Genomic DNA, 23811 nt, shown 5'->3' on the forward strand with positions numbered 1-23811 from the left:
CACAGGATCGGAAACAGGCTCCAGGCCCTGAGCCATCAGCCCAGAGCCTGATGCGGGGCTCGAACTCACAGACCGCGAGATCGTGACCTGGCTGAAGTCGGACGCTTAACCGACTGCGCCACCCAGGCGCCCCCCCACAATTAAATTTTAAAGAATTGTAACAGTAAATTCTCGGTACGGTGCTATCCGTGCGCCACCCCCTTGCACACATCATTTCATTTCCTCCCAACCAGCCCTATAAGGTAGGTATCTCCAATCTACGAGAGAGACAGAGAGGCCGTGAGAAGTGAAGGTTAAGGTCACCGGGCAAGTAATGTGGGATTTAAACGCACCTGGGCCTTAGCCCAGAGGTAGCCTTCTCAGCTATGATGCTGCACCACTCTCTTTAGTCTAGCCGATGTCCTGAGGTGGCCCAAAAGATTTCAAACACAAATTGAAAGCCATCAAATTAGATGACTCTCACTAGTTCCCATCTGACCACAGGCTAGCACCCCGCTTTGCAGCCAGCCCAGGCACTTCTGGGACAGACCTAACCTGTCTTTCCATCTTCATTTTCCTCTAGTCCCTTTCTTCCAGCCAGGCCTTAGCCAAACTGCATTATCTGCGGCTTCTAGCCCACACTGGGATGCCCACCTCGGGCCTCAACTCATGCCGATCTCTCCATGTCCAAAAGATGTCCTTTTTCAAAAGTACAGTTTAATACTAAAATCAGCGAAGATTTCCTGCCAGCTTATTCTCATGAGCCCAATTCAGCCTCACAACCGCCTTATGGGGAAGAAACTATCATTGCCCCCATTTTACATATGAGAACACTGAGGCCAATAGAGGTGAAGGCCACACATCTGGCAAATAGCGATGCCTGGATGCACCCCCACAGGCCTGTGTGACTTTAAACTCCAAATTCTTCTCTACTTTATCAAAGGGGCTCAGGGATTGCCATGAGCCTCCCTGGATTTGTGCAGCTGAACTGGGGCCTGCTGCCTCTGGACCCCGCCCTCCCCAGGCTTTCTCTGGCCAGCCCCTGACCTGCTCTCGGGTCTAACGGCTGCTTGCTTAAGTGCTAGTCTCCTCCCCTAGGAGGGTCAGGGTCAGAGTGGACAATGCTCAGGACATCAGTGCCTCTCCCCCCAGGCTCCTCAGCAAAAGAGCGGGCCCCACCCCTCCTCCCTCCCAGCAGACCCTGCGTAACTTTCTTATCAAATTTGTCACCAATGCACAATGGATCGATTACAGGTTTACTTGTTTGTGGTCTGTCTCTCCAGAAAAAGCTCCACCCGGCAGTGGCTTTTGTGTCGTTTCCCTGATGCTCCCTACAACAGTGCCTGGCAGAGAAGGCGCTCAATCCCTGTGTGTGGAATGTGACAGCAAGGGTTGTAAAGGCTGAAATGCTGACTGTTGCAAACATTCCGTTTCTCGAGCCAGGCAGGGAGCCTCCTCGCCTGGAAGTCCGCCACCCCCACCTCTGCCTCTTTCTTACATTTCTCTACTGAGGGCAGTAACAGGTTACCAACAGGGACACCGGAGCCTCTGAATAAATACACCTTTGCTTACACCTGACTTGGCAAGGCCTCTGATACAGGCCACACTTTGGACCATGCTTTACCATTTGAGAAGCATTCGAACGTGGTATCATCAACGCTATGCACTTTTATGACCCCTGCTGAATAACAATGACAGGCTCACAGAGGTGGGGGGGTCACATCACAGCTATAGAGTGGCAATGCCAGGTTTATGGACTCTGAGGTTGGCTGGACCACTCGCTATCCACCGACCTTCCCACCCCCTACCAAATCCCTGGGGAGCTGGGGAGAACGCTCAGGCTGGCTGAGCATCTAGATAGACGCCCACGAGGGTTGGAGGCTCTGAGGTTCAGTCTCTCTCTGCCCTCTTCACATACTTCACAGTTGGTAAGATTCCAATGGTCTCTCCTCTCTGCTCAGCCCTCCCCAACCCTCGCCCCACTCCCCAAGAGCAGGATTTTATTCCATTCTTTGTAGTATACTCCCCAAGGGCAGCACTTGCCTTGTTCGCTGCTGTATTTTCAGTGCCTAAACATTACACACTGGCACAGTCGGTGCTCAATTAATATCTGTCCAATGAATGAATGGATAGCCCTAAAGCTTAACGGGGTTTCATATTTTCTGCAGTGAAATAAACCCTGAGTCAGGGAAAAGAGAACTAACACGTTCACTCCTACTTCGTGTTAGGCACTAGTCTTAGGTCAAGGCCCAGAGTCCAGCCCCGCTGTACTCCCAGCTGTAGCTCCAGAGAAAGGACATGGTGAACGCCTACCCTGTCTCTGTGCCCGGCACAGGTAACGCAGGTTTTAAAATGTTCTCCTCCCTAGGGGTACTGTCTTGGGGAAGTCATCTCTCGCAGCCTGTTTACCTAGCGGTCAAATCCCCTCAAAAGTTAGTAGCGCTGGTCCTTCTTTCCTACTCTGTCAACAGGTGGCAGGGTGAGAAACATGGCCCATCTGTACTTGGGGGCTTTTTTCCAGAAGGAATTCCCAGCCCCACCTTGGAATTCTCAGTTTGAAGGTGTGCTGTGAGCTCAGAAAGCCGCAGGGGCAAGGAGAGAGGACATCAGGGGTGCCCGGAGGCCTTCTTCACCGGTTCGTGGAGGGGCCACTTGCGACAAGGGAAAGCCCGCGACCCTGTGTGACCTTGGGCAAGTTCCTTCCTCTCCCAGGACCAGAGCAGCGTCGTCACTTGCCAAGGGAGGAGCCGGGCGACCTTTAAGGGCTCACAGCTCTGAGCCGGGAGGCAGGGAATGGCCTGAGTGCTCTGCCCGGCCTCAGTTTCCCCATCTGTCGCCCTACGTAATTTCTAGAGGCACTTTCCCTTCTGAAAGAAACCAAGCAACAACTAGGCAGCCTGGACACCTGCAGTCAACGCTGGGAGCTGTGTGAGGCCACTCCTCGGGAGGCCTGGCGCCCACGAGGGCGGAGAGTGGGGTGGGGGGGGGGCAAAGGCCCGCGGGGCCGGGTCGGCCGGGCCACGCAGAGGCAACCCTCGTGCGGGCAGCCACGGGGAGTGGCCCTGGGGTGGGGGAGCTCCACCCGCGGCCCACTTGAACCCGTACTACTTACCTGGCGGCGGCGGCAGCGGCGGCAAAGGCAAGGACTCCTCCGGTTCCCCCCGCCCGCTCGGCCCCGCCCCGCCCCGCCCTCTCGGGCGATTCCGCGGCCGGCGCAGCAACGAGCTCCCGGCAGCCCCGCCCCTTCACGCTCGGCCCCGCCCCACCCCTCCCGCTCGGCCCCGCCCTTCCTGCCCGAGTGGTGCCGCCGCCTCCGCAGACCTTCCCGAGCTTGTGTGTGGGTCGGCGTTCCGGGACCCAGGCTCCTAAGTGTCCCAGCCCTTTTCTCTTGGCCGCCACTCCACGACAGGGGTGCCGGCGTCAGGAGGTGACGGGCCAACCCGAGCGCGAAACGCGGTGTGTGGGTCTGTTGGCCTTCCAGGAAACAGCAGGACCTCAGGGCCAGAGAGAAGGCCCTTCGAGGTTCCACCTTGCGGACACTGCTAGCCTGGGGCTTGGTCCCAGAGTGGAGGGCCAGAAAGCACTTGGATGGACATCTTCAAAAGTAAAGCGTGTGACATCAAGGAGCCAGCCACAGAAACAACCTTGCTGCATGTGTACACAGCACTTTGAAGTGTACAGAGTATTGACATAGCGATGGCCTGTGTGATTCTTCTTTCGGTTTGTCTAACGCTAAGTTTGGGCCAGTCACGGGCTCTTTCCGTTTGGGGTTTCTGTGCCTGGCGCTCTGCCCGGAGACCTGCCTTTTCCTGCGTCTGTTTCTAGCTTTCCACTCAGGGAGGTTCTGTGAGTCTTCCCTGACCACCAGCCACATTCAGTCATTGAACAAATATTTACTGAGCACCTACTGTGTGCCAGGTACTGTTCTGAGCGCAGAGAATCACACACCAGGTGCCGCTTCTGTTCTCTTTTAATGGTAGTACTTACCACTGTATGGGATTAATTTATTTTCCTGTTTGTTTATTTGACAATCTGTCATCATCCCCACTAGAACTTAAGAACTCTGAGTGTAGGGGGTCTCGGCTGCCTTGTCCTCTGCCGTGTGCCCAGCCTCGGGGACTGTGCTGGGCACTTGGTAGGTGTCCAGAATTTAATGAATGCAAGAATGGCTCTTTATTCCTCTGGTAACCTTGTGAATTCTCATCATACCCATTCTACAGGACAGGAAACTGAGGATCAGGTCCAGGCTGTGCAGAAGCTGTAGAGCTAATGAATGCCGGAGCCAAAGCCAAAGCCAGAATTGCCACAAAGCTCTTTCTCCTGGTGAAGACAGCCCAATACCATGAATGGAAAAGGCACTGGACAGGGTCAGAGACCAGTTTCGAGGGCAGAGCAGTTGACTCATGCCCCTTGTGGAATGCTCTATGCTTCCAGCTCCTCATTGCCCCACTGGCCAGTAATGATTAAGAAGAGCCGCTCTACCTACCTACAGGGCTCTTGTGAGGGTCAAATGGGTCAATGGTGTGCACTCTTCAGGGGCTTAGGGGCTTATACATGATCATGCGGGTTTTGTGCAAGATAGAATAGTAATAACCATATGGAAGCAGACGCCAACAGAAAACCTTCAGGCAGCCCCCCCTTTGCTCAACGTCTGGTGGCCCCTTCCAGCAAGATTGTGTGGAACGATGCTGGACCAGGCACCACTCCACACAGTGGTTTTGCCCGGTCTCTTATTTGCTTAGAGACCCTATGTTGAACACTCTTGACTCTGGACACTGGATCCAGTTATAGCCATGCCCACTTAACCATTCTTACCCCAGCCACCCCCACGGTACAGCACACAGGACCTAACCCATAACCAAGGCTACAGGTAGGAAAGGTGGAGAAAAGATGTTTACCCCTCTGTGGCATAGGCTTTTGAAAGTGTCGAGGTTTGGTGTTGTGCACTGAAGAATTTACTTTCCTCATCTGTAAACTGAGGATAATTATGGCCTCCACACCTACAAGGATGGTTGTAAGATTCGATAAGAAAATAAAGGATTTTTTATCGATATTTTATTTAAAATATCGATTTTAGGGGCACCTGGGTGGCTCAGTCGGTTAAGCATCCGACTTCAGGCCAGGTCACGATCTCGCGGTCCATGAGTTCGAGCCCCGCGTCGGGCTCTGGGCTGATGGCTCAGAGCCTGGAGCCTGCTTCCGATTCTGTGTCTCCCTCTCTCTCTGCCCCTCCCCCATTCATGCTCTGTCTCTCTCTGTCTCAAAAATAAATAAACTTAAAAAAAAAAAGCTGCTGAGGATTCAACTCAGTTTAAAAAAATATAAAATAAAATATCGATTTTATTTATCGATAAGGATTCGATAAGAAAATAAAGGGAAAGTGCTTTGAACAGTAGCACGCAAGACACGCTCAGAAAAAATAAGCCATTACTCTCGGTAAACATCGTTTCTACTAAGACGGCCTCTATCAGCTCCTCCCAAAGGAATGTTTAGGGGGTTGTGCTGGAAGGAGACGCCTTCTCATACCCACTACCTACTTCAACCAGAATTTACTGAAAGTTGGTGAGGTTCTAGCCATTGCAGATACAGCCAGGGAAAGAACCGAAGGATTTCCAGCAAAGACATGGAGTTTGCATTCTAGTTTATGGGGGAGAGGCGAGACGGACAGGAATAACAAATAGGTAATCTGCCAGGGAGCGGTGTTATCAAGAAAAAGGGAAGCAGGGTGAAGGGCACTGACGGAGGGGATGCTATCACAGTGGTCAGGGAGGCTTGCTGGGGACATTGGAAGTGAGAGGAAGCCAGCAACTGCAAAGGTGTTCAAGGGGGAATGTGCTTGACACTTTCAAGGAAAAGGCCAGAGGAGAGAGCTGGGGGTGGGGGTGGGGGGCAGGGCGCAGGGGAACAGACGAAAGTAGGGAGGCAGTGAGGGCCATCTATCACCGTGAGCTTTGTAAAAAGCTGATGCTGGGGTCACCAGATTAGAGCAAATAGAAATACAGGACAACCCAGTTACATATGAATTTAAGGTACACAACAAATAAATACTTTTTAGTGTGAGCATGTCCCACTGTTACCCAAACCATCCTTCTATTAAAAAATTATTCAGGGGCTCCTGGGTGGCTCAGCCGGTTAGGCGTCCGACTCTTGATTTCAGCTCAGTTCATGATCTCACGGTTTGTGGGATTGAGCCCTCACCCCGCATCAGGCTCTGTGCTGACAGTGTGGAGCCTGCTTGGGATTCTCTTTCTCTCCTCCTCTCTCTGCCCCTGCCCTGCTGGTGCTTTCTCTCTCTCAAGATAAATAAATTAAAAAAAAATTCATTGTGTATCTGAAATGTAACTGGGTATCCTATATTTTATCTGACAATTCTACTTGAGCCTGACCCCCAGAGATTCTGATTCTGTCGGTCTGGGGTCTGGTCAGGCATAGGCATTGTTCACAACCTCACTAGGTATTTCTGATGTGTGCTTAGCTTCAGAGACCACTGATATAGGGCCTTGCCTATGGATTTTATTCTGCATGAGATGGAGAATTGTAGAAGGTCTGGGGCAGTGATATGACATGATCCCACCTTTTAAAAGGATCCCACTGGCTCCTTGCAAGGACACGGGGGTAATCGTGGACACAGGCAACTGGTTAGGAAGCTATTGCTATAGCCAGGCTGGGGAAGGGGCTTATCTCTGTTGACTGCCCTCTATGGGCTAGGCACAATGAAAGCGCATAATGGAGGCATAGATTACCGAGTCTAGTCCCAGACCTATTCTATTTAGAATTGTTCAAGGATATGGAAGTCTGAGAATTTCTATTTTTAACAAGTTCCCCCTGATGATTCTGGTGATCAGTCAGGTTTGGAACAACCAAATGATTGGGTTTCATTCTCCCCAAAATTGTAACCATGGATACTGTTTAGGGAACACTATCCTGTGGCTGATGCTACATGCTTTCCATACTTACTTTATATCATTCGATCCTGTGCAGTTGATACCGTGATTAGCCCCATTTCGAAGAGGAAGGGACTGAAGCTCAGAGAGGTTAAATAACTTGGCCAGCGTCAACTCTCTGCAAAATGGCAGAGCCAGGATTCGACCCCAGACCCGACTGATTCTGCTATCCTGTCTTTTCAGAGGCTTATTTAGATGACTTTCAGATCATGAATCCTCAGCAGGAGACGGCTCCTTCACTATGTCCAATAGATGTCTGTCCTTCCAGGATGTAGGTGGGACTGGCCTGGCATTGGTGTTTGTTGAATGGAACTGAAATATGGGGGTGATGTCACCGATGACAGTTACTCATCCCTTCCTGTAGAGTATGCTTATGATGCCCTTATGCTGAACTTGAGACTGAAGGACCCAGAAGAATGTTTATGGTCACTTCTTTCCTAACAACAGTCAGAAATAAATAGGGCTCCCCTGGGGAGGAAATGGACCCACCATCAGAGGAGGCCCACAGTGGAGGGTGCTGCAGATGGTCTGTGGTTACCATGGATATTGTTATATTGATGAGCAATCCCTTGTTTGAATTTCCAAGGCATCTTTGACCCAGAGAATTAAACATCTTTTTGGTAAATTGGACCTTCAATTGGTGCAATGAATTGGAATTGGCTAAGCTAAGCAGCAGGAGGTTGGGGTCAAAGCCACTTGGGTTAGTATTCCCCCCCGTTGTTCCTGTGTGTTAGGTGATCATTTCACAGTCCTCTGTCTTATCTCTTATACAGAGGCTTGGGTGACGACCTCTGCCTGCTTCTTATCTAAGAATGCTTTGCACTTGCCCCTGGTCTGATATTTTCTAATGGATGAGACCCACATCATCAGTGGTATGTGAGGTAACTTTAGCTGGCACATGAACTTACATGAACCTCTTGGATCATACATGAAAAAGTTGTTCCCTTCAATCCTTATTCCACTGAAAACATAGTTTAATGCCATTGCATCTTTCTTTTTTTTGAGGTACAATTTAAAAACTTTTTTTAATGTTTATTTATATTTGAGAGACAGAGAGAGACGAAGACACAGAATCCGAAGCAGGCTGCAGGCTCTGAGCTGTCAGCAAAGAGCCTAATGTGGGGCTCGAACCCACGAACCATGAGATCGTGACCTGAGCTGAAGTTGGACGCTTAACTGACTGAGCCATCCAGGCGCCCCAAGGTACAATTTTTTCAATGTTTATTTTAATTTTGAGAGAGAGACAAAGCACAAACGGGGCAGGGGCAAAGAGAGAGGGAGACACGGAGTCCAAAGCAGGCTCCAGGCTCTGAGCTGTCAGCACAGAGCCCCACGTGGGGCTCGAACCCACGAGCCACGAGATCATGAGCTGGGCCCCCACACAAAAGTAAGCTCAGACGCTGTATTTGCCTCTATGTATCTGGCTTATTTCACAACACAATGTCCTCCAGGTTCCTCCATGTTGGAGGACCACATTGGAGGACTCCCTTCTTTTTTTAGGGCTGAGCAATATTTCACCGTGCTCTTTTAGCATTTGCTAATTTTCCTTTTTTGCAAAGGGAGAATAGGCCTCAGCTCAGAGCCTTTGGCTCTCCAAAATACCAAGTTAGGATGTGATCTTTCTGGTATTTATTTATTTCATAGCCTTTGTATTTTGGAATGGTCTCAGACTGATAGAAAGTTACAAAGATAGTACAGAATTCTGACCTAAGAACCACGTGTCCTCCCCCGTTTCTCCAGTGTTAGCCTGACACAGGGCTCGAACCCATGAACCGTGAGATCATGACCCGAGCTGAAGTCAGATGCCCAACCGACTGAGCCACCCAGGCGCCCCTCATTTTTTAAGTTTTTAAGAATTACTTCCTATAATGCAAAAAGAAAATTTTTTTTAATGTATGACAGTGACCTATTTCTTTTTAAAACATTAAGCACAGGGGCACCTGGGTGGCTCAGTCAGTTGAGCGTCCCACTTCGGCTCAGGTCACGATCTCACGGTTCATGAGTGTGAGCCCAGCATCAGGCTTTGTGCGGACAGCTCAGAGCCTGGAGCCTGTTTCAGAATCTGTATCTCCCTCTCTCTTTGCCTCTCCCCTGCGAGCACTCGGTCTCTAAATAAATAAATAAATAAATAAATAAATAAAATAATTAATTAAATAAAATAAAAAACATCTTAAACATTTAAAAGCAAAAATGAAACATTAAGCACAGAAAAATGGGATTATTTAAAAAAAAATAATAGTAAAAGTGGTATGCAGACATGATAAAAAAAAAATTCTTGATTTCTTTCAGGTTGACTTCACCTGTAGGAAAATCCTCCCCATGGGCTGGCCTGATGGTTACCAGCCAGATGGGCGGTCTTCCAGCCACGCCGGTTTCTCTCACTAGTCTTTAGAACGTACGTTTCCAAAGGATGGTAGGCCACTGCTATGACTATCAGACGTTGACCAGCACAGTGGCCCACATCATGACATTGATGACTTATGGAGCATAAAATCCAGAGGGAGGTGGTTCCATAGTTGGTCCGGTAGCTCAGTGATGTCAGCAACGGCCTACACTTTTTCCGCTTTTTCTCACCCTTGGCACGTTGGACCACTCTGTCCTGTGGTCCAAAGATGGCTCCCTCGGGGGAACTCATCCTTCAGTAGTTATGTTCAAAAGCAGAAAAGAGGAAAAAGGGAGCTCTCCTCGTGGGCCTTTCCTCATGGGATTCTCCCCCACGGTCAGGGTGGAAACGATTTCCCAGAAGCCCTCTCGTTAGGATCACATGTCTGTGTCACATGACCATCCCTGGCTGCCAGGGACTCTGGGAAAGGAAGGATCTGGCACGGAGACTGGCTCAGACCCCTGTAGATGGGAACAAGCCAGCCCTAACATTTGTGGGGCTCAGGGTGAAAACACAAAATGATAAATGAAACATGTCCAGCCTGATAGATACACCTTCAGAACCACGCGGAAGATCAGGCGTGGATTTAGAATCCTTCAGCCTCTTGGGGTTCCATGTCATGTGGCTCCTGGCTCACTGCCCATCCTCCATCTCCCCCATCCCATACCCCATGAGGTCTCACACACAGGTGTGTGGACACTCCAGCCTACACATCTGAGCTCTGTCTGCCCCTCCCACAAACAACCGCCCTTGGCCACTCCTCAAACCTAGGTGACTGCACCCTTGGGAGAATGGGTCAGGGAAGAGACTGGCTCCTATAGGCTGGACGTGAGCTCGGGGCTGTTTGGACAGGGGATATCAGGGTACTAGGTATCCACAGTGTGGGCTTAGGTGGGCACAACTTCTTGGTTTTGTAATTCCTCTCTCCGTTGGGATGGGCATGGCTGGAGGAGGGTCAGAGTGGGGCTCTCTGAAGGGTGGGGCACAGAGCAGAGACTGCTCTTGCCAGTATTGATTGGGCACCCTACTGCCCCCCCCCCCCCCCGCCAAATCAGGTTTCTCTCAAGGCAGGAAGGACAATGGCTGTTGAGCAGGCAGCCCTCAGTGTCTGTCCCTGTGTAAATTCAGTGGTCTTAAGTCTTACTGACTCTCACCTTTCTAGGACCTAACCCAATGCCTCGTGTTTGGCAGGTGCTCAACAAATAGTTTCTGAATGGTTGAGTGCATGGATGAATGAATGAATGAATGAATGCTATTTGAAACTGTTCTTTATCCCCCTCACACAGGAATGGATGCTATTGAAAGCCAGAGTCTAGAAGGGAAACCCTGAGGGAGTTTGTTCAGGGTCCAGGGCAGAGCAACAGCCCTGAACTCCTGACGTCTTGTCTGCTGTATACCCCCTCCACACCATGCTCACCTCCAGTGGACACTTCTTTGTCATGTGTGCGGCCACAGACTTCTCTCCGGGGTTTGTTGCCATTTCAGACTCTCTGGGCTGCTAGGAGCTCTGAGTGCTCCCACACCCAGCCCTCCATGCCCAGTGTTGGACCTCTGCCACCTGGTGTATGGGACCCTCCCCACCATCATGGCCTCCTTCCTCCCGCTGACAAATCCCCAACTCAGACAGGTCTGCTCTCTGCCCCTGACTATGTTGTGTACTAGCCAGCTTCCATGCTTGCCTCCCATTTCCTGCTGCCTGCGATACTCTCATTCAACCCATTTTTTTTCTGGCTGTTCAAATCAAATCCTTGATTCAAGACCCAGTCAGTTCCCGTAGCCTTCCTGAGGCTTGCCTTGCCTGCCCCAACCCCCTTCCTCCTGTCTGCCCTAGGAACTCACCGATGCTGTGTTCTGCCCCAGACAGTCTTCCATTTAACACTCAACGGAGGTCACAGGCCTCACCAAGCACTGGCTTTTATGTTGGGGAAGGGATGAGGAGGTATTGGAATTCTCTGGGTAGCCAGCCTCCTTAAAGAGACATATTCAAGGATATGACAGGGGTCGCATGGACAGGCAGGATAGGATTGGCAGACAGCTAGGACTCACCAAGACTGGTGATCAGGGAAGTCAGGACATGAGGCTTATCTTTTTGCCAGCCAGAGGCTACGTGGCCTCCCTCTTGTCTGCCTCTCTGTGACTTTCAACTTCATTAGTCACTTGCATCCAGCTTCCTACCTTTGACATGCACAGGGCTCCATATCAGCTCCTTAACTTTCACTGCACATGACCTCGTAACTCAAGCACGTGCAAATGAGTCAGGGTTCCTTTGGTTACAAGAAAAAGCAAACCAGTCAAAATGGTGTAAGCAAAGAAAGGGGATTTATTGACTCGTGTGACTATTGAAAACTCCAGAGGAAACTCAGGTTTCGGGCATGCCCGACCCAGGTACTCAAATAAAATGATTAGGAACTTCTCTCTATCAGGGAGAATGCTGGGCTCGGCTTCCCCCTGGGTTGGCTTTACCAGTAGAAAAATCTGTCCCGTAGGGGAGCCAAGACAGACACCAGAAAGTCCAGACAAACATCCTACCAGCTTAGCAACTCTGGTGGAGAAAACACCCCCTCCAGGTAGTGCCAGTAAGATTCTTAGGGGGAGCTGTCATTGGCTCAGCCTTGAACCAAACCCTGTGGCCCGGGCTAATGATGCTTTGATTGGCAGGTTTGGGACACATACTCTCCCCCCAAATACAAATATGGTATTATTATCATCAGAAGCCACCTGGACAGAGATTAGGTGGGGAGGAGGCAAACCCCTCAAAGAGACCTCCAATCAAGGTGGAGGTTGACCTCTAATGAGCTGGAGTCAGGGTGGGGGATTGGGGTACACGCCTGCTGCTCACATAGGTTCTCTTCGGGGCCATCAGCTACTGTCTGTCTTCTCAGTGCCCCTCATTCTTCTGCAAATAGCACCATTCTTTGAGGTCCTTCTCCTCTCTCATCACGAGATTCCATTGGGGCTGCCAGTCACAGCCCTGCTGGTCACGGAGGGCATGTGACCCAAGAGGACCAATCAGAGTCCTTCCTTGGGATTTGTCATCATTTACCAAAGGAAGACACTTTGTCTGTTTCTGGAGGTGAAGCTAGGAAGACACCAGCAGGAGATGGTCAAGTTTCCAAGCTAGTGGAAAAAGCTGGTCGGAGAGAACAAAACCCAAGTGCAGAGAGACAAGGAGACAGAAATGGGGAAGAGTAGTCTGAAGGAAGAAGGCCCAGGCCCTAATTTCATCGTCACCAACGCCCACCAGGAGACTGCCTTTGCCACCTTTTGGTTATGTGAGCGGTACATTCATCTTTTTGCCTAACTAGAGCGGTTCATGTTTGCGTAACTGGCGTGTCCTCTGTGCCAATACACCATGCCAAGTGGTCTCTACAGGTGTTCTTGTTTGATGCTCACTAGTCTGTGATTATTTCCCCTTTTTATAGATGCGGGAACTGAGGTTCAGAGAGTTTGAAATAAGGAACTCATTCATACAGCCGGTAAGTGGCCGAGTCGGGCCTCAAACTGGACAGACTGTCTACAGAGTAACCCATAAAGCTCTATATAATGCTGGGTGAGCCCTTTAACCCTGGGGCACACATCTCAGCGTGGGGTTAGTCCTGGAAACCAGTTTCACACTGAGTCGTTGCCCTCAAACCGCTTAGACTCCACAGCGTTGTTACATTGGGCTTAACTGATTTTTAAACTACGAAATATGCACAGAAAAGCACATGCACGATGTAGGCACTGACACCCCGGGCTTTAAGTCTTTAACCTGTGAAACGGGGATAATAATTCAGTAATTGTAATATGATTGTTGCAAAGATTATTTAGGATATTTAGGAACCGTGGATGATGAATCTAACGCCATCTCTAACGTAACAGGCACTTTTGGTGGGGAGATCACTGGGCTTCTCCGAGCCTCCATTTGCCACCCATAAATGGGAGAGGTAGGAGCTAGTCTTAGGAGTCGATCAGACCTGACTTGAACTGACGTTGTCAGTTCCGTGCCACAAGACTTTGGGCAAGCTGTTGGCTGAACTTGAAGTGGCCCCGGCTGAAGAGTACAGGGCCAGCATAGGCCCAGGGCAGGTGCGGTAGAGGTTCCAGAGTTTTCTGAATTCTTCAGAGACTTCTCTACTGACCCGGGAAATATTCCTCCCTTTTTTTTTTTTTTTAATTTTTTTTTTCAACGTTTATTTATTTTTGGGACAGAGAGAGACAGAGCATGAACGGGGGAGGGGCAGAGAGAGAGGGAGACGCAGAATCGGAAACAGGCTCCAGGCTCTGAGCCATCAGCCCAGAGCCTGACACGGGGCTCGAACTCCCGGACCGCGAGATCGTGACCTGGCTGAAGTCGGACGCTTAACCGACTGCGCCACCCAGGCGCCCCTATTCCTCCCTTTTAAAAAAGGTGATTTCAAGATATTCAGAGAAGAATACAAAGTGCATAAGAACAGCTCCGGGCAGATTCAGAAACTTGGATGTGATTTCTCTTTGACTGTGTTCTGTGCTGTTCCTACAGCCTGAGAAATTGCAGGCAGGTCCTTCATTCCTGGAAATGCTTTCCTCTGCCACAAAGAATTCGTTGCTCTAGCAGAGGCTGAGAAACTTCCTCCGGGCATTTGAAAGGAGGTCCCAACAATGAACACGGGCTGTCAGGTGAGATGAGCAAGTGCCTATGGGTAAGGAGATGGGTGGATTCCCACAAGCCCCTGCCCCCAGCACCCACTAAGTCAGGAAGCTGTAACCGCCTGGAGGAACCCCATCTCTTCTTAATTCTTCACCCTTCATGCACCCACATACCACGAACGCTCATGATATGCCTGGAACGTTCCATCAGATACAGCTAAGTGACTCAAAGTCCAAACTCTGGAGTTGGACTTCTGCGGTGCACTCTTGGCCCTACCACTGCCTCACTGTGTGATCTTGAGTAAGTTACTTAATCCCTCTGTGCCTCAGCATCCCCGTTGGTAATTTGGGGGTAATAACAGTACCTCTCGTACAGCATACAAGATGGCATATGCAATACGCTTTACGTGGTGCGTCCAAGTCACGTTAGCAATTATTTTGCTAATTGTTGTTGGACACGCTGCTGATGCTGAGGCCGATAACAGAAGAGGTGAATTCTAGTGCCCAGGCTTTAATAGACTTCCTTATCAATAAGATCGAATAACATAAGATGAGCCTGTTAGTGCCTTCTAGAACACAACCCATATCTTTCTCCTTGTCTTCTCCCCCGCTTCTTTAATTCCTTGTGATCCCCAGTGCCCAGCCATGGATGACTTCATTACTCACCCAGCAACCCTATGAGATATAGGTGAGGTGGCTTGTGAACGGTGATGCTAGAATCAAGCCAGGTATGTCTGACTCGAAGGCCACAGAATAGGGAAATGGTCCAGTAAGGATGAAATTTGGCCTCTCCCTGCCATTCCTAATTCCCAAGCACAATTCCTAAGTGCAAAGTTCTCCACCAGACTGGCCGGTTCTGGACAATTCTCCTACTCTGGACCGGCTTCACCCCATTGTCAAGGCCAGCCCCTTGCCTGCTGTCATAGTGAACAGACCCCCGAAACCCACTCACCCACCAGGGTCACTGGTTGGTGATAAAAGCAGCCTGTTTGGACATGGGATTCTCATCCAGTAGCACTCTGAATCCTCATGGGGGCTCCGGGAGGTGTGTGGCATCCTTCTCCACTTTATAGGTGAGCAAAGTGAGGCTCAGAGAAGTCCTGTAACGTCTACTGGTCACATGCCAGGTCAGACTTAGCTTTGAGCCTAGGCCTGCTTCTCTGATTTCTTCCACATCCAGGCTTTTGCAGCCCTGCCTGTTTCCTCCGTTCTCTCCCCCGGCCCCGGGACAGCCTGCACCAATGTTGGCCTCTAGTGCTCTCCATGAAGATACTGCCAGGGGCCAGAAGGTGGTTGGGACCAGCTGGGCTTCAAAGTGGGTGGAGACAGCACTGTCAGGGCCTCTTTCCCTGGGGGGGGTGGGGGTGGAGGGCACACTGGTTGGGGGCCATGTGCCCACACAGCTTCCTGCAGGGGAGGTTGGGGCTGGGTAGTAAAAGTCTCTCGGAAAGCCATTGCATTTTTATACTTCTGTGTTCTCTGTCTTTAGCATAGACATCGCATGACATAGCATGACATTTAGCATAGACGTAGAATGGGTTCTGGAATTCTCCGGCTTCTCTGTGCACCTGATCACTGAAGTTCAGAGGATCTTGAGATTAGTTCCCTGTTTTCCCTTGCAAGCCCACAGACAGCAACCACCCTTATGGTTGTTTCAGAACTGCACGCGAAGGAGGCAGCTTAATGGAGCAGAAAGAACGCTGCATTAAGTCCTTGGGGAGCTCTGGAAGCAATTGGCTGTGCGACCTTAGGCAGATGAATTTACCTCTCTGGTCCTCAGTCTCGTTATTGGCAAAGTGATTTCTACTTCATAAGGTTGGGCTGAAGATTCATCTAGACGATGCATATGAAGCAGTTAGCGCAGCGCTTGGCGCATCATAAATACTCAATAAACATGCGCCCGCCGTCATGATGGTAGAAATAGTGTTGCCATTAGCAACTGAGACCTCGGTGCAGGTTTTCTTCTTGGTGGAGGGCCTAAGAACTAGATGGAATGTGAGTGGAGGCGAGTGGGGAGAGAATGTTCTTTCTCTATCCTACTGGCAACCATCCCAAACTACACCTGCCTGAGGCCAGCTCAGGAAATGTGGAACAGTTTTCATCATTTACTCATCCTGGGCAGACAGGGTGTTCTCCACTTGGCCTTGGGCTGAGTGTGTGGGCACACGCCTGTGTACACACACTCACACACGCTCTCAGCGTGAGGAGCAAATAAGGCCAATAGCACGGGTGGCCCAGAGTTGCCTTGGAAATACCTTTTTAAGAAAAAAAGGAAGGCACCCAGACTTCAAGGACAGCTAATTGCACACGTACTTATATTTTGAGCTTTCTTCGTGTGAATTCGGGGGCGAGGTGACTCGTGTCCACCGTCCGGGGACCCAGTAGTGCTCTCAGCTCCTGGGCTTCAGGGGTCTTAAGAGTAATCCAGCCCAGTTAGCGCATTTGAGGGAAAATGAAACTCAGGCCAAGGGCCTTGCTGGACAAGACATACCCATGGGGCCAGGATCAACCCTTTGTGCTCTGATGGCAGAGTGCTCTTGTTCCTCTCTGACAGAGGCACGGTCTCCAGGGATGAGCATCGGCCAGAAACTGTCATCTTACCAGGAGGAAGGGGGCAGTAGGGAAGGACCATGCATTGTCCTCAGTGAGCCCCTCTGAGGTTTCAAGTCCGCTTCCCAATTACGAGGCCTTTGGAAGGAAACAAGGTATCATCTCCCGCCCTCCACTCACCGGCACCCCCAAGGGTCCCCTCTGGCTGAGACGTCTCCCTCCAGCAGAAGCCTCCTCTGTGTCCCAGAGCAGCCTTTCTGACAACCGGCACTGTCAGGGCGGGCGGGAAAGGTGGAGTTATTGTCAAGGACCGTTGCATTTATGGGGCATCTTATCTTTATGACAAAAACTCAGACAGGAATTGAAATGCAATAAACCGGGAAAGCAACACCCGTACAGCGTTGGTTCTGTAGCATGAGACCGTGCATCTGCTGGGCAGTGGGGTCTGCTGTTTGGGGGGTGGGCGCCGTTAGTCCTTGTAACCCCGAGATTCTCTGTTAAGCCAGAGCCCAATGACCCGGAGCTGGGAAACCTGGTGGGGCTGCTGGGAGCAATTCCTAGATTCCCCTGCATCCTCTCCCCGCCTCCCCAACTCTGCCAACTAAACGTGGGACCCCCGGCCACCCCAGAACCGCTCCCGCACACAAATTCTCCCCCTCCATCCCTGGGGGCGATCACGGGGACACCGAAGCCACCGGGCCCTTTGTTGAGATGGATGGGCATGGGGTGGGCAGCCCAGGAGGACTTCCCGTGGGCTCCGACTTCCCACGAGGAAAAACGTGTGATGGCCACAAATCCGAACAAACTGCCCCAAACGCCAAAGACCAGACAAAGCGAGAAAATCAAACCAGGCACGTAAACTGCAAAAAAGGGGGGTCTTGGTTCTATTTGTTTTTGCAATAACCTCATCAAGGCATCTGAAGGAAAACCAGGAGCATTAGCGTCCGAGGAACAGGAGGCCCCTTGTGGCCAAGTGGTATGGGCCTCCTCCCCACCCCAAACAGACAGAAGTCTATCATCCAGGTACGTAGTTCCTGACCCAACACAGCCCTCCGGCTTTGGCTTGCAAGTCCAGCTGGCATTTAATCCCCCGAGGGAACCAGCCTTAGTTCGTAGCCCCTGACCCCGTTCGCCGTGAGCCTGATGGGGCCCAAGAGTCCGCAGGCGCCGCCCGCCCGGAGCGCACTCAGGCGATGGAAGCGATCTCGCTGTGCTTCTGTTCTCTGCAGAAAAGCGCCCCGTGGGGAGGCCAGCAGCTGCCCCGGCTGCTCCGGTGACAGCAGAAGAGGGAGGGCATCAGCAGGGCCAAGGTGATAATGACGGCGAGCACCCACCGGAGGATGCCCGGGTAGAAGACGGGCAGGATGAGGGCGACGAGCAAGGCCAGTAGGAGCAGGTGTGCCGCCAGGCGCCGGGCCGCCACACGGTTAACACTTGCCGCGTCCTGCCCTTCCTCTGCCACCCGGCCGGGGTGCCTGGCCGTCGAGGTGGCGGAATCCGCCAGTCCCTGAGGACAGAGCCGCACCTCCGGCCAGACCAGCCGCCCCGCCACGGCCTCCTGGTCACGCAGGCTGCAGATGAGGCCCCCGGGGACGGTGGTGGCCTGGCGGCACAGTGGGCAGGTGACGGACCAGGCGTCGTTCTGGATACACAGCAAGAGCTTCAGGCAGACGGCACAGAAGGGGTGCTGGCAGGCCAGCAGCTTGGGTGGCCGGGCACAGCTGTAGGGCTCCCGGCACACCAGACACTCGAGGTCGCCATCCGTGGAGCCAAGATAAGCCCTAGCAGGGCCTGTGGCCTCCGTGGCGGTGGCTCCTGTGGAGACGCGCTGGGGCTCGGCGCAGGCCATTCTGGGCACAGAGTCAGCGGGACGTGGCAGCTGGGGGCCTGGGCATTGACCCGGGGGGTCAGCCAGCGCCGCTGGGACCTGGCTGCCGTCTGACCTCAGGCTGGACGTCCCCTTGTCCTTTTCGGCAGGCGCCTGGTGACAGCAGCCGTCTGGCACCCCTCTCCCGGGGCTGCTCAGGTTGTGTCTCATGTTACGTCTTCTCTCTAGTTATTATTATTTCTCTTCTTGAAACCTAGGGTTAATCAGTAACTTGTGGGTCTGGAGACTTTGAATTGCCAAAGGGGGCAGGGCCTGCGCCGTGAATCAGGACTTTCCTGTTGAGGTCAGGAAACCTCAGATGCCGGAGGAGTACCGGCAACATGGTGGCTTATGAGCCTTGAGATGCATTCGAATCCCCCCCATCCCCCCCGCCTCTGGAGACTTTAAAAATACAGATCTCCAGGCCCCAGATTCATCCGGCAGGTCGGGAGGGGAATCTAAGAATCTTCAGTCACCGTTAACAGGCGTCTCGTCATGATGCTGACGAAGGTGGACAGGGGAACCCACTTGGAGAAACACCACCACGGCCGGGTTTCAGAGGACACCCTCCAGCTGTCAGGATCAGTGGAAAACAGTTTGTGCCTTGTGCACATTTGCAAACAGGTGGCCTCTGAAGAAGAGAGAAGTGAAGGGAACAGAATTCTGAGTGGGTGGTGGGTGGTGGGGGGCGGGGAGAAAGCCCAGGTCAACGCAGAAAAACCAGAACCCGAGCAGCTCATGGGTATTTATTTATTTATTTATTTTTAAATGTTTATTTGTGTGTGTGTGAGAGAGAGAGCACAAGCTGGGGAGAAAGGGACGCAGAATCCGAAGCAGGCTCCAGGCTCCGAGCTGTCAGCACAGAGCCCGACGCGGGGCTTGAACTCAAGAACCGCGAGATCACAACCTGAGCTGAAGTCGGACGCTTTAATCGACTGAGCCACCCAGGTGCCCCCAACTCATGGGGCTTTAGCACCTGCTGCTGGAGCCAGCTCCTTTTTAGTCACAGCAGCTGTGTTAACAGCTACGGATTCATGAGCATCAAACTCGTGGCCTGCTTTGTCGCCACACGACTGACGACAGGTGCCATTTGTTGCTAGACACGTGCATACCCAGTAGTTGTAAGAACAGCCGCCATTGATTTGGGATCACTTTGAGCCAAGCCGTCATCCGGGGGATCCTCCTGCGCAATCTCCTGGCATCCTGGCACAGCCTGTGAGGGGGCCCACTGTGAGGCCTGGAAGCAAAGATGGGGTGTGGTCAGGGCAGGCCTGCTGGCAGCTTTCCAAGTGGACTCCCATGGGGCCAGGGCCTTGTGGAATCTACCAGTACCCAAGGTCGGTTTCCCAACCTTGCGGGTCCGGGAGCTCAATCTCATCAGCTCGTGCAGAGGCCACTGGCCTCCGGGCAGCCGACTCCACCCACCGGGACGCCTGTGGGACCGACCGATGTGAGCCGCATGGCAGTTGAGAAAACATGATCCCACTACTTTGCCCTGAACATCAGAGGGCGAGGTGACACAATCCAGTCCTCAGAAAAATGCATCACGTTGGCCTCACCGACTCCAGAAGGACGCACTGACTGGTCCTTTACCGCTCATGGTACCTGTTGAGGTCCACGCAGAGTCTAGCTCTTCGGATTCAGCTCTTTCCTCCACCCCAAGGGGCAGGCACTGCCTTCCTGCTTCACCCCATCCACCCCGCCCCCCCCAGGCCTCTCTGTCTCTGAAATCCAATCCTCCGAATCCCAACTTTGCCAAGGTGTTTCTTCTTGGCCTTCAGTTTGACGATGGGTTGTTCCCTCTTCCCTTTCTGTTCCCCCACCGCTCCTGACCACTGTCATTCCGTATGGTTCCCATTCGGTGCAAGGGGGCAGGTGATGGGCTTCAGAGCAGACCGATCAGCATTTTCCACTCTGTTGGCTGCGGCAACTGCTTCAGACACGGGCAGGTGACCTAAACCAAGCCAATGCGATTCCACTCTGGCAATTCTGCTGAGAAGTTTCTCTTACCGCCGGGTTTCCAAGCCGAAGGATGGAACTTTGGGGCTGCTGGGACCACAGTGTGCAGAGAACCTGCCTCAGAGTAAGGCCAGCACAACAGAAAGAGGAGCAGAGAGTCAGAAAGAGCCCTGATGACATAGTCGGAATGCCTGGATCCAGCCGTACCTGCGGCGAGAGCTCTATCTTTGGGTTTTTTCGTTATATTGACATACAAAATCCACCCCGATTTGTATTCTTAAGCCAGCTCAAGTTGGATTCCTGTCCCTTGCATGAGAAAGGCTTCTGAGTAACACAGCAGAAGATGAAGAAAAGGAGCCTTTACTTGCTGCCTGACACAGGGTCAAGCATCGACAAGACAGTCAGCCTGTTCATGGCCAAAAGGGAACTAATGCTACTAATGTGCCACGATGCCCAAAGGGCCTCTGTGGTCTTTTTGATGCTTTCACTTGACTCGTATAATACTCCGTTCTATTTGCTAGACTAGCAGGGGTTGGGGACAAGAGGAGGAAAAATTTGTCGAGCTGCATTCATTTATAATGAGAAATAGAAAATCAGGTGGACAACACAGTGATGTCAGGTTGGCCAGAGCCCCGCTCTCTCTGCTAGCCAGCTCTGTGGAAAGCCAAATAATCAGGAAGTTAGCTGGATGAACTTGACATCAGACCAAGGAAAGCTATTTAGGGCTAGTGTCTAAAGAATAACCTTTTGATATTGTTGCGCGGCCACCATTGGGAAAATATATTGGTTATAACAGCCCAACTATTATAGAAGAGTATACAGTAGAACATAAAAGCTCCTTTGACTACCGCCCCTGCCCCCTCCGCAAGGATGACAGCTTTTTAAAAAATTTTTTTTACATTTATTTATTTATTTTAATGTTTATTTATTTTTGAGAGAGAGAGAGACAGAATGCAAGTGGGTTAGGGGCAGAGTGAGAGAGGGAGACACAGAATCCAAAGCAGGCTCCAGGCTCTGAGCCATCAGCACAGAGCCTGACGTGGGCCTCGAACTCACGAGCTGTGAGATCATGACCCGAGTCGAAGTCGGATGCTCAACCGACTGAGCCACCCAGGCGCCCGTACGTTTATTTATTTTTGAGAGACAGAGTGAGACAAAGTCAGAGTGGGGGAGACGGCAGAGAGAGAGGGAGACACAGGATTGGAAGCAGGCTCCAGGCTCCGAGCTGTCAGCACAGAGCCCGACACGGGGCTTGAACCCACAGACCGTGAGATTATGACCTGAGCTGAAGTTGGATGCTAAGCCGACTGAGCCACTCAGGCACCCCAGGATGACAGCTTTTAACACACATTTCGTTCACTCATGTTCTCACATCCTGCCATTGTGGCTTAGGAAACACTTTGCTTCTGTTTTTTTGAGAGAGAGAGAGAGAGAGAGAGAGAAAGCAGGGCAGAGGGAGAGAGAGAAAAATCTTAACCAGAGCTCTGTCCTTTGACCTCGGGATCATGACCTGAGCTGAAATCAAGTGTCGGATGCTCAACCTACTGAGCCACCCAGGCACCCCAACTTTGTTTCTTAAAGGCGCCTTGGCACTTTATAGTTGGACATCCAGCTCCTGTCACTTTATGAGCTGTGTGACCCTAGGCAAGTCCTTTCGACTTCACTGGGGCTCAGTTTTTAATTTGATTGAATGGAGACAGTCACACTGTAGGGAATTGCAGGAGACTACTTGAGCCCCCTGCCTCCGTCAAACCCTGCTCAGGGGAGACCCAGTAATGCATTCACCTTGCTTTAGTCGCCAGCCGTAATGTCACGGATCTCTCCCAGAGACATGGAGATGAGACGCCCGGGTGGTCTGTTGAGCTAGGAGAAGTGAGTGTGTGCACTCGCCCGAGCGGAGCCTGAAGCAGATCTAACTCAGGGGATGTACAGAATGTCTCTGGAGACTCAGCCTGTGGAATTCAGCCAGGATTCCTTCTCATGCTGTTCTGTGTTCTGTTTATGCTTGCTGTGCTATTAGACTTTGAAAACCCAGAGTCCTTCCAAATCTTCAAGTAAAATATATTTTGTAACTGCTGTACCAATCCGAACTCATTAATTCTTCATGAAACTTTGTTTTCCTCTTTGAAATGTCGTTTCTTTCGTCCTATGGGTTCACGCAATGTCCCCCTCCCCCCCCCTCCCCGCTCCACCCCAGGGATATAAGGAGTTTGATACGTACAGCCTCAATGGAGGTCAGACTTTTCACTGTTGAGCAGGGAAGCCAAAGCCAATTCTCCCGATGGACCACCTGGGCACGCGGTGCAGGTAACCGTAGCTCCGCGCCCTGCAAAGACGTCGCTAATCTGAGCTTTAGGCCCTGTCTCAAGTTCACCGGGGAAGGAGTGAGAGAATAGTGATGTCTTGAGGTCAAACTGGAGAAGAAGAGTGTGAAGAAGAGGTGTCCTTATTTTGTTGCGAGCATAGCAGACCACCTGAAGCCTAGGAGATGCCACGGCCTTAGACCTCAGATGGCCAACTGGACTAAACGCCTGGCTCAGACAGAGTTACCTTGGAGTACAGCTCACCCATTCCTCCAAATCTGCGTGGCTCACACCATGGGCCACGGATCTCTGGCCTTCTGTGAGCTTCTTCAGAGGTACTCCTCAAGAAACTGGCAGTGGGCGGAGAGGAGGGTTCCAGAGATAAACTCGGGAAAGAATGGGTTCTTCAGCTGAACTTGGAGATGCACGTGGATGCTGGAGTGTTAAAAGCTCTTGAAAATCCCCTTGTTAGAAAACCTGGTTGATTGGGCTTAATCTTGATTTCATCTTGAACTCCTCTACCTGTGGAACCTTTTCCCCACAGAATGCTTTTGAATGTGCTGAGAAGCAGTTCGGGAAATGCTATTGGGTCAAACTAAACCATTAGAAAGTTGCATTTGCCTCTTTTCTTTTTTCTTTTCTTTTCTTTCTTTCTTTCTTTCTTTCTTTCTTTCTTTCTTTCTTTCTTTCTCCCTCCTTTCCTTCCTTCCAAGTAGGCTTCTTGGAAGCCTAGAGCCCAGCATAGAGCCCAACATGGGGCTTAAACTCACGACCCTGAGATCAAAAGTCGGACACTTAACCAACCGAGCCACCCAGGCACCCCTGCCTCTGTGTTTTCTAAATGCTCTCACTGAGTTGTATTTGGGATTATTTTCTCAGCTTTTTTTCAAAGGACACTCTAAGAAACAGGCCTATGAAACCCATTACTGCATGTCTATTCACAGGTATGGCCAGGGACACCCGTGTATGACACTACTCAGTGTCACCCGTACACACATATATGTGAAAATTTTCTTTTTTGGGCTAAGTGCTGTAAAAAGCTTTGTTTCCTCCGAGGGCAGATTGTGTCTGTCCACACTACCTAGATATTCCAAACTACACAATTGTGGTTTCCCATTTTTGCTTTGGCCACCAGGAAGCTCAACCATAGCAATCGTGAAATATCACAGTTGGCACATGGTCCTGCAGTCCCCTTAGTGTGCAATTCCTGTTCTAGTT

The 23811-nt window shown here is 51.3% G+C and overlaps 2 protein-coding genes across 4 annotated transcripts in view; both read right to left on the bottom strand.

Annotated features, from left to right (window-relative positions):
• TMCO4 (transmembrane and coiled-coil domains 4) overlaps nt 1-3204 on the bottom strand; it is a 94926-nt gene extending 91722 nt beyond the window's left edge. For all 3 annotated transcript variants that reach the window (XM_043573926.1, XM_043573925.1, XM_043573924.1), the window contains exon 1: nt 3092-3204. The gene's annotated coding sequence lies outside the window, so the exon portion shown is untranslated. The remainder of the gene's footprint in view (nt 1-3091) is intronic.
• A 14143-nt stretch (nt 3205-17347) lies between these two features.
• On the bottom strand, nt 17348-18570 carry RNF186 (ring finger protein 186). The gene has a single exon (XM_043573389.1). It carries the CDS (start codon nt 18500-18502, stop codon nt 17651-17653), a length of 852 nt encoding a protein of 283 aa, XP_043429324.1. The 5' UTR covers nt 18503-18570; the 3' UTR covers nt 17348-17650.
• Nucleotides 18571-23811: the final 5241 nt, after the last annotated feature.

The sequence above is a fragment of the Prionailurus bengalensis genome, chromosome C1 (genome assembly GCF_016509475.1).
Source record: "Prionailurus bengalensis isolate Pbe53 chromosome C1, Fcat_Pben_1.1_paternal_pri, whole genome shotgun sequence".
NCBI lineage: Eukaryota > Metazoa > Chordata > Mammalia > Carnivora > Felidae > Prionailurus > Prionailurus bengalensis.

Coding starts and splice junctions, on each gene's coding strand:
- RNF186 (XM_043573389.1), bottom strand. CDS start 18,502: ATGAGACACAACCTGAGCAGCCCCGGGAGAGGGGTGCCAGACGGCTGC.